The sequence below is a fragment of the Lolium rigidum genome, chromosome 7, assembly GCF_022539505.1.
Source record: "Lolium rigidum isolate FL_2022 chromosome 7, APGP_CSIRO_Lrig_0.1, whole genome shotgun sequence".
Taxonomy (NCBI): domain Eukaryota; kingdom Viridiplantae; phylum Streptophyta; class Magnoliopsida; order Poales; family Poaceae; genus Lolium; species Lolium rigidum.
The window spans coordinates 166,369,850-166,380,382 of record NC_061514.1 but is presented as its reverse complement, the minus strand read 5'-3'; the positions used below and the strand labels follow the sequence as shown (position 1 = coordinate 166,380,382).

General features: G+C 49.3%; 1 protein-coding gene across 2 annotated transcripts; it reads right to left on the bottom strand.

Annotated features, from left to right (window-relative positions):
• Positions 1-6,997: 6,997 nt before the first annotated feature.
• Positions 6,998-10,533, bottom strand: LOC124675404 (50S ribosomal protein L27-like). 2 transcript variants are annotated; one of them, XM_047211480.1, is made up of 4 exons: positions 10,473-10,533; positions 7,863-7,960; positions 7,643-7,764; positions 6,998-7,414 (listed from the first exon to the last, which is right to left on the bottom strand). In XM_047211480.1, the coding sequence occupies exons 2-4, from the start codon at positions 7,939-7,941 to the stop codon at positions 7,190-7,192; spliced, it is 426 nt and encodes a 141-aa protein (XP_047067436.1). In that variant the 5' UTR covers positions 7,942-7,960; positions 10,473-10,533; the 3' UTR covers positions 6,998-7,189. The 2 variants fall into 2 exon arrangements, with proteins under 2 accessions (XP_047067436.1, XP_047067437.1); XM_047211481.1 differs by having other exon boundaries at positions 7,863-7,966; positions 10,473-10,525.

Here is a 10,533-nt window from a genome sequence, read left to right as displayed (position 1 = left end):
ACTTCCTCCCAGGTCGCTCTCCTGGGCGACTCCGGCGGCATATCTAACCCTTCCCCAATAAATCCTCCATCCCCATTTCCCCTCCCTCGCCGGTGTCGGTGGTCCCTGTTGAGCCTTGCCTGTGTGGTTCGCAGCGGTAGCGAGGAACCCTCTGCGTGTGTGAAAAGTTGTGGGATGTAGGGAGCACCGCATTCGCAACGGGCAAGCTCGGCCATGGTGGGGTCTTTGAGAGCAACGGTGCTTCGGCTGGTAGATCATGTTGGTGGGAAGGGAGTTGGACGCAAGGCGGGCAACACAGCCACATACGGGTGTCTCTGACCACCTCTATTTCTTGGGCTGAAGTAGAGCCCTGGCCCTTTCTAGCCCGTCGCCATCCACCTTCCGATCTGGAATCGCATGCAACCATCGTTGTTGTTGCTGTTCGACGTAGGAGGTAGCGCGGCCGGCGGTCAGGAGTCTCCGATCACCACGACATCGGCTCGGGGCAGTGCTCGCGACCCTTTCAAGCCCATAATCTCATCCACCCCTATATCTAATCTAGTGATGCCAGGAGTTGTGGTGTCTTCAAGTCACCATTAGCTGTCCCTCATCGGAGCCTTGGTTCTGTCATGCATGCCGACCGCTCGAGAGCCTTCTGGCCGTAGTGTGTGGGTGATACACATAGGGATAGTGTATATTGTTATTTGAATTGGTATTGCATTATTTTTACTTAATTAGATGTTTATGGGATTTTTGAAAGGAAGAAAATCTCCTATTTTGTATTTATGTTTGAGGGACCTCTAGGGACTCAATCAAATCAAGGAAAATTACCACATAAGTTTTCATAAGAGAGAAGACCACTAGGAGAAGAAGCCAACTGGGAGGGCCACGAGGCCCAAGATAGGCCCCATGTAGCAGCCTGATACCCCTGCCGCGCCATGGGGGACCATCTGGCCATTGTGCATCGCCTCGCCTCCGAGTTTTATGGGGATTTCTGTATCGCAGGAAAAGCTACGCCACAACTTTTCCCAGATTTATAGGGGTGGCAGTGGCGGCGAAAGTCTTCTCCTTCTTTGGGAGACGGCAGATCATGCTGCTCCGAGGCCTCTGACGTGGGGAAATTGAAGCCATCTTCATCACCAACTCCTCCTTGATGTATGAGGAGTCTCTCCATCAGCATCTCCATCATCCGCAACATCAGCACTGACCCCATCTCGAAGATCCACTCCACCCTCCTCATAGTTTGTGATAGGTCAGAACCCTAAGTAAGTTTTTAATAATGTGTGCATGCTTGTGCTCGGTAGCTTGTTGTTATTTGGTGGAAACGTTATATTTTTAGATTTGTTGTATACCGTATGCGATTGGTCATTGTCATGTTTCACCCTTGTGAGTAGTTCCCCATTTTCCTGAGGGTATATGATGGATTGGCATGATTTCTATATAGTATGTCATAAGTATTTGGTCAAGTTTTGTACTTTGGTATGGTTCTATGATGGTAACATACTAACGTCAACTGTGTGTTCTTTCAGCTATATGTGCTCATAGGGCTACACCTTAGTGTAATGAAAAGGAGTATGGATGGCATGAAATGATAGAAACCTTGTTCAAATCTTTAGAGTTGCATTAGAGGGGTTTATATGACTAGGGATCTTAGAACTTAAGGTAATGGTTGAATATTTATGTCTTAATGAATTCCTAATTGGTTCATGCAAATGGCTTAGGGACCAATGATTACATGTGTGCTTGTTCATGATTGTGGTTGCGCCTATTTTAGGCTCCATCAGATGAGAATAAAACTTGACAACATATTTACCATGTTTTTCTAGAAATCCTTATGCAATGAAGTCCGTGTCGCCCTTGGGAACACTTGCCTCGTATAAAAACACATCCAAACTTGTGCTCTTGCTGAATAGATGATTGAAATTTCTTTGAAAAGAGCATTTAAGTTACCTGTAATTTACTTAACTTGTCTTTTACTTTCCAGCAAATTATAATCCAGAATATACAAATCTTTGCATCTTTCATCATTTACTTTGTTAAATTTGCTAACCAATATATTTGGTTTCTTGTGGGTTTGACAACTTTTTTTTTTTTTGAGAAACACAGTACAAACGTAGACGCTCACATACACGCGCATACACTCACCCCTATGAACGCACACACGCACACCCTACCCCTATGAGCACCTTCGGAAGACTGAGCCGGCGGATTGGATCTTGAAATTGACGAAGTCACCACAGGCGCCTCGCTGTCGACGGGAACGTCGCCTCCCACTGAATGAATATTCCGCCTTTATGAGACACACAAATGTCAAACCTGGGATTTGAACTCTGGTGGGCTGGAGGTACAACCACACTCCTAACCACCCAACCTCAGGTTGGTTTTCTATTCGAAAGGTACTACAATTAATCGCATACACTTGTGGAATATCATGTTGGAGGTGGACAACTCATGCAAAGCCTAGTTCCTAGGTCACGTTCGACCGGTCCTCCTTTGTGATCCAACTGAAAACCCATTATCCTCGAATTGGGCAGTGGCGACTCTCTAGCGTTATGTTCTCCTTGAAGACGCCGCTATGGAGCTCACGGCGCGGCTCTGCAGACGCTGCATGGCATCACGCTCTGCTCAGATTTTCGTCAATGTGAATGAAAATATAATCACAAAAGAAGCTAAATTAAATAATTTTAATACTTACTAGGCTATTACTGACGTTAGAAAATGCGTGATTAACTGATTACAAGAAGCCTCTCTCAAACACTCTCTCTCCGGAAATGATTTGGAGGCAGAAATTTTTGCACGTGGTGATATTTGTTTGACAACCAAACCATTTTGGTACGGCATAAGGGCATCTCTAGCGGCGCGACGCATTTCGGACGTCCAAACGGACGCGTCGTGTCGGGCCAAATGGTCGAAATCGTCCGGGCGTCCGTTTGCGTCGGGGTGGCTCCAGCGGCACGACGCATAATTTTTTTTTCATTCATAGGCTATAATTTACATGAAAAAAAACATAAAAAAAAACCAGAAAGGCGTGCTAATACGTGATGTCTACTGGTCCTCGTCGCTGACGAGGTCAATCAGCTGCGGCGTCGGCCATGGAAGCTCGTACGCCGGCGGTGGAGGAGGTACCGCCGCACGGGCAGGAGGCTGTGGCCAGGGATCCCACGCTGGAGCAGCAGGCGGAGCGCGGACGTTGGAACGCGTCGGCGTGGCCGGAGGAGTCGCCGGCCTCCCCTGCGCGAGCGCTGACTCGCGGAGCTGGATTGCGAGCCCGTCCCACAAAGCGAGCTCGTTGAGCTCGTCCTGCTCGCTGTTGGCCAGTGCCATGGCAATGGCCTCCTCTTCGGAAATGTCCGGCGGTTGGGTCTCCGGATCCCACGCCGGCCCGCCGTCGTCGTGGTCGTACTGCGCCATGGTCACGTCCTCGTCCTCGTCGCCGTCCTCGTCCGCGTTCTCCTGGTCGTTCTATTCTTCTTCGGCGGCAATCTCGCGCTCGAAGTAGTCTACGTCGGTGAGGTAGGCAGCGCGGCGCCGCGCGTCGAACTCCCACGTCCCGAAGGAAATCCAGTTGTAGGAGTTAAGCCCGTACGCCGGATCCTCCCGCAGATCCGGCGGCAAGATCGCTCGGCGGCGGCGCACCTCGTCCCGCCGCTCTCGGCCCTCGCGCGGCACGGGGGGATCGGCACGCACCGCGAGTTCAGGTACCAGCCCCCTCCCGGCAAGTTCGCGTCCGGCCATGGTACCGGCCGGTTTTTCTCCCATAGCTGCCGCGCGAGGTCAACGCGGACGTACCGGCCAACCCATGCCTTCTTGCCGGAACGCGAGCCGCTAGCCTCCTGGTCGTTCTTCGTCTTCCGGAACGGCCACCATTTCTTCTCCATGGCGTCGGTGTGGTGGATACTGTGGGATTTGGCAATGGTTTTGGTCGGGGAAATGGGCGCCGGCAGCGTCCCTTTAAGAGGCTCCGACGCCATCTCGCATTCAATGGCCTGCCAGTACAACGCCTACTAGCTGCGCACACTCGCGGAAGCCGAGGCACGCCATTAACGCGGCCCTGCAAAGGCTGCAGCGCGCCACCCGGAAGTAATGCCGCGGAAGACGAAGCAGTTGTGCCCCTGCCAGGCAGGCCCGTGCGACGACCGAGCGGACACTTTGCGCGTCCGCCGAGCGTATGCAGAGACGCAAACCTGGCGCATATTTGGGTCAGGTTTGCGTCTCCGCGGACGACCCGGTCACTTTGCGTCGTCCCGCTGGAGGTGGTGCCAGACGCATTTCCGGTCACGACGGACACAAACGGTCGCTCAGCGTCCGTTTGCGTCGCGCCGCTAGAGATGCCCTAACCAAAATAGGCTAAATGTTTGCCGTGGACTTCCGACTTGGCAACACAAAAACATAACGAGGATATATAAGCACATTAATAACTTGTAAAGTTGAACGGGAGAGTGTTCTAGCAGCACAAATATCAGGTGCTTCCTCCGCCCCAAAAAAATGTCGCAGATCCATTTAAATTTAGATGTATCTAAATACGATATTTAGAAAAATCTGTGACATCCTTTTCGAGACAGATGGAGTGCTTAATTCTCTGTTTCCTGCTTCAATGACTTGCTGCAGCAACCATGCTGCCACGCGTGTTTGAACCAGTGTAAATGTAATTTGACTTAGTTAATAGGTTTTCATGTTTCAGGCCGCTGGACACACTGTTCCTGAGTATAATTATAAGCCCAAAGAAACGCTGGCGTTTTAACCGGCTGGCTTCTTCAAAAAAAAAAAAAAAAAACCCGGCTGGCTGTGTGGAGAAAAGATCAAAATTGATCCGGATGCAGCATACTAAATCATCGATTTCTAGACATGTACTCCGTATCTTCTTTTTGCTAACATTTCTTTTTCAGTATTCCTTTTTGAGTTTTTTGGTGCCAAACCCAATAAAGAATCCAAGGCTCTGATATCAACTTATTCTCTCGAGTTGAGCGCTGCAAACGAACCATCTTGAGAGCATCTCCAGTCGCGTCCCCAAACCGTTCCCAAAACAATTTGGAGCGCGCCGACAAAAAAACGTTCCCAGTCGCGTCTCCCAAAGCCCTTTTTTGTCCGACGCGTTCCGATACGGTGTCCGACGCCTCGAGCCCGTCCCCGTCCCACAGGGGACGCACCAGGAACGCCGGACACACCGAAAAGCGAGGCGGGGAGTGGCGGGGCTGACCCGTTAGCGGCACATTGAATTTTAACCTAACCGTCGCCTACCTCGCGACGGAAGTTATTAGCGCGCATCGACGATGCAGTTCCCGCAGAGACGCAGCAAAGCGTCTCGTCGCGCCTAGCTCTGTGTGTCGGCGTTAATGAGCGACACCGCTCCCCCGCCTCCCTCCGGCCTATAAAACATGGCCGCCTCTCATCGTCCCTCTCACACACAAACCCTAGCGCCTCTTTCCCCAACCCTAGCCGCCACCATCTCAAGAGTCGACGCCATGGCTGGTAGAGGGGGAGGCCGAGCTCGCGGCCGTGGTCGTGGTCGTGGCCGCGGCCTCGGCAGAGTTGCACGCTCGCCGTCGCCTGTGACGCCGTCGTCGTCCTCATCGTCGGACAGGCAGGACGAAGAGGGGCCCGTGCTGTTCGAGTTCATCGTCGTCCTCAAGGGCGACCCACACGGCATCCAGAGGCTGCCGGACGACTTCGCCGACTTCGTCGCCGACGACGAGCGCCCGGGCTCGCTGCATCTGCGGGAAGGATAGCTGCCGCTGCTGCTGGTGGATCGTCGACGTCATCTACGATGTGTGCGGCAAGATGTACCTCCACATCGGCTGGGAGAAGTTCGCGCGCTATCACCGCCTCGAAGCCGGCTTCGTGCTCGTGTTTTCCTACTTTGGCGACAGGGACATGAGTGTCAAGGTGTTCGACGAGACGTGTTGCCGCCGGAACTACCACGACGATAGCGCCGAGGAGGAGGACGACTGAAGAGTGTTGTTTCTTCGCAACGAAAAAATGCACGAAGGTTTCTGGATGTTCTTCCTCAGAAGAACCAACACGGGCACCCTCACCAGCTAGATTTTCCAGTTTGGGTGACTGGGTGTGCCCTTGAGTGTTCTTTCTTAGCAGCGAACACACGAAACCTTCGATGTCCGGCCTAGTTAGGTTTAGTTTTTTTGTAATGTTTTATATTTATGTCAACCATGGTTCAAACTATGTATTAGTTTGTGGAAAACCATGTTCCAAACTATATCTTCATGTAAACCACGTTCCAAATTATTTATTAGTTTGTGAAATATTTCTTCTCTTTATTGAAATAAAAATGCAAAAAGAAAAAAAAGAATATTTTAATGTTTGAGGGCGGCGTTTGGGGGACGCGACTGGGGAGTGACGTCCTCCAAACACGGCACGAATGACCCCCAAATGCTTAATTCGGCGCCGTTTGGGGGACGCGGTTGGAGATGCTCTAACACAATTCTTTTTCTGGATCAAAAAATGCAACAGAAACAGATGGAATGGGTCAAACCTAGAGGCGTACACTCTACCAGAAAGCGTTAAAACAAACGAGGATGCATCTCATGAAGTACTTGAACACCGTCAGCATGTCAAACTTCTTGGTCCCAAAGCGCGCTTCTGTAGATCAATAGCCCCTATCTCACCCAGGGTCAGCAGAGCGTCATGTGAGCACACACAACCAACAAACAAACAAAAAAACACCAGGGAGACTCTAGCTCAAACAAGCGAGCTGAAGTCAGAATGGTGAAAGCTGGATGGTGAAAGCTTAATTTAGAATCTTCAATCAAACAATGCCCCGCGTGCATCAAGCAACATTGTGGCAGATGAACATGTTTTCATGGCAAGCTGCAGTCACTAGAGTGTTGGCGTTCAGGCGCCATGTGGATAGTTGCATGACTTACTACTATCAACACAAGCTACAATAAATTTAAAATCAGTAGGCAAACTTGGAGAAGAGATCCACAGAAGGTTACGCTGATGATTTCGGAGAAAAGTAGCGCATAAACTACGCATTACAGATTGTCGGACTAAAATCCACACAGGAAAGTGCAGAACAGGTACTTAAAATGGCATCAGAAACATGCTGGAGTTACTTATTGCAATCATCCTAATCCTGAAACATCTTCCTTGGAACAAATTCATTGACCGAAGGTATCCAAGTCTGAGCAAAACATCAGTTATACCCAGGAAGCTATCAGCGACATGTTACTGCAAACCCACGCAAAGATCGTTACTATAGTTGCTCCATATCAGCTTCAGTGGCGTAGGCAGGGTGGAGAGTGTGGCCAGCTACAGGTTCGACATGAATCCATTTCCTGCCAGTCAGCTTATTCCTCTCGAACCGCACATGGCCTTCTTTCAGAGAGAAGAGAGTGTGATCCTTCCCCATGCCAACATAGTTTCCAGGATGGAAGCGGGTTCCTCTTTGGCGTACGATGATGTTTCCTGGCTCCACTTTCTGAAAAAAAAAAAGACAAGTGTAAGTGTCGGAGAGCAGTATGACAAATTTTCCCTGTTTTTATATACTAAGGAGATGAGGACACGTGAGTGCCAATTATGAGAAGATACCAAAAAAATCAAAACTCTTAGCTATTTTCACGTGATTTTGGAGGTTATTCATGCAATCTCGTTCAAGGTATCGTCAAGAAGAAACATTAAAACCGTAAGGAGCATCTTAAGATGGTACCTCTCCCCCAAATTTCTTAACACCCAAATATTTGGGGTTAGAGTCGCGGCCATTTTTTGTTGATCCAGCAGTCTTTTTCGTGGCCCAACGCCTAAACACCAAGCTCAGTCCTCCAGATGCCTCTGGAATCAAGTACATACAAGAAATTAAGTCCACTTGTGCAGAAAAACGAGAAGATCCAAGTTTGAAATTTCGATATCGCAAACTGCAAAATCATCACCTGTTGTGCTAGTGTACACCGGAACATTTGAGATCAGTTCTTTGACATTTACTCTCCTGAAAACTGATGAGAGAGCCATCTTGCTTGCCCAAATTTACCTGTAACTAAAAGAATTCTCTCAAATATAGATAATACTGTACTATGGGGGAAAAAACTGGGCTTATGCATCATGTCCTTTTTAGCTTTCCATGCTGAATAGATTTTACGTTAGGTTGCTCTACTTTTACTAAGCCAAAGAGTCAACCTTACAAATGCCCACAAGCCCTCCAATAACCTCAGTTTTCTTCATTTGTGTGGGAAATTTGTTTTCACAGAGAACTAGATGCGGCATGAAAGTACAAAGGAGATGAACAAAAGAAAAAAAGAGAACATTATGTGTTTATCTTCAGTATGAACAATTTCTGTTTTTGTTTTTATACAGATTTAAGTCCCAAAATTTATGTGTTATACATATATCTGCACAAAACTGGATCAGAAACACTGAAATCATAGTTTTATTTTAACAGAAGAAGAAGAATTTCCTTGATGGTGATAAATACAAGTAACAAGTTGCAGATCCACTGCAAATATAACACTTTTTAAATGATAAAAGCCCCCGAAAGGCATGGAAACTTCATTTTAAAAGGTGGAGGCTACAATTTTACAATAAGGCCCTGAGCGGAACCCGAATATGTACACACATGTCCTTGTAAACTATGAATCTCACCCCAGAAGAAATGACATCGGTCCAGGAAACGCAATCGAGTCCTTGAGCTCTGCCACCATGCCACCACATGCGGCTGATCCTGACGCTGCCGGGGGCGAAACCACTTGGGGCGCCGGAGGCAGCAGAATCCACCGCATCAGAGCTGAGGAAGATTCTCACTCAGAGGACGAACGACCTCGAGAAAACCAAACTCGAGTGCAGCTGGACTAAGCTTGTGGTCTAAGGCCGCCGTTTGGGATTTGCTGTGGAAGAAGCAGTTTAAAGGGAATCTGAGACCCCCCGATACGGAGCCGCAAAGCCCAGACCCAACCTAGTTCTTCCATCGCCACAACGGCAAAAACCAGACGAATCCTCTGCTTTTGATTGACAGCTCCATCTACAGCACCTGCTCCCAAACGCAGAAGAGAGCGCAGCTCCATGTCGATTCCCCTCTCGCCTCCACGGCCGGCCGGGGGAATCAGCACAGCACAGCGCTTGTTGCCGCCTCGCCCCTCTCCCTCGCCGCCGCCGGCGGCCAGGAGGAGCAGGGCAGCCTCCAACAGCTGCATCAGAAGAAGGCTCCTAAAGGACTCTTTATTTGCGGAGATCCCGGCCATGGGCGAGTTCGCCGCCTGTTCCGACTGCCGGAGCACGACGTCGCTGCCGCTCAACCACCGGATGCGCCAGGTCTGGGTCAAAGACTCAGACGCCCTACTCCAAACTACCGGCACAGGGCCGAAAAACCTAGATCTACAGCTAGGAGCTACTCTGGCGCCTCCCATGCGCCATCTCTGACCGGCAAAGCCGCCGGAGAAGGCTCGGGGTCAGCCCAGTCTCTCTTGGTCAACGCTCAGAAAGGGGGAGTGGAGGAGGGGCGGTGCTGTGCAGTGGGGAAGAAAGGGAATGGGAGCAAATATAACACATGGTATCCAAGATATCTAAACCAGAAGCAGAATGAAGCCTCAAAATTGATGAAATGTACATCGTAGTTGGATGCAACATCAGGGACTAGTCAGAAAACTGCTTTGAATCAAGCAACTGTGGGGAGCGCTCTGGCTTGCCTGGACCACCAACTAATGTATTTCATGATTGAGACTTGATCAAAACAACAAGTGCTAAATCAGTTATTTTTTTATTAAAGTAAACAGATAATATTGCGTTGCAGAAAAGAACAATGGCCATTTTTTTACTGATAATTAAATTTATCTTTTCCCCTTGTTTCATCACCACTTGTCAATGAACCCCATATTACTGCACATATCGATGGTAGATATAACCGGGGATTTATGCTACACAACTCCCACTAGTCATACAGGTATCCTGGACATTTTATTTAGCACGATACATTTAGATGTGAGCAAGAGCAAACTTTGATTAACAGAATGTGAGCCTATTTAAGTTACTGAAGCAACACTAGGAAGTCCAGATACCCAAAAGCAAGACTGCTGATGCAATGAGAAATGACGTTATGGTATGATACCCCAACGAAGAAGAAGATATGAAGGCTTCTCCCAGGTGCAACCAATCGGTAAAACAGTCCTGGCGCAGCAAAAGATAGGAGTTTCACCCAGGCATTTCGCCGAACATGTGGTGTTCAGGGGGGATTTTATAATTTGCCACACTTTTCTTTGTGCTTCTATCATTTGCCATTTTCTTGAACACCAGAGCAGGTCCAATGTCCCCGCGCAGCCACCTTCCAGCGAAAGAAACATCCCAGCACGCCCAAAGGATGATGCACTAGGAGCAACATGTGTGTATGATCTAATGCATCAAGATTTCCTACCGAACCGCCGTTCTTGGATCGAATCGGGAACAGCCAAAGATGCACTCGCCCTTGCGTCCCAGCTTCCCAGGTGCGACGGCAAGCGAACGAAAGGAATATCACAGAGGGGGGAGGGAGAGACGAGCAGAGGAGGAGAAGTCACCTCTCAGAACCGGCACCGCCACCGCGGACGCTGCACGCCGCGTTGCCGCCGCCGCCGCCGC

What these genes read in the sequence shown, in the direction of transcription:
- LOC124675404 (XM_047211480.1), bottom strand. Translation starts at nt 7,941, where the DNA reads ATGGCTCTCTCATCAGTTTTCAGGAGAGTAAATGTCAAAGAACTGATC. An exon ending in GGTGTACACTAGCACAACAG is followed by an intron (nt 7,765 to 7,862) that starts GTGATGATTTTG and finishes ACTTGATTCCAG; the next exon opens with AGGCATCTGGAGGACTGAGC. An exon ending in TTAAGAAATTTGGGGGAGAG is followed by an intron (nt 7,415 to 7,642) that starts GTACCATCTTAA and finishes TTTTTTTTTCAG; the next exon opens with AAAGTGGAGCCAGGAAACAT.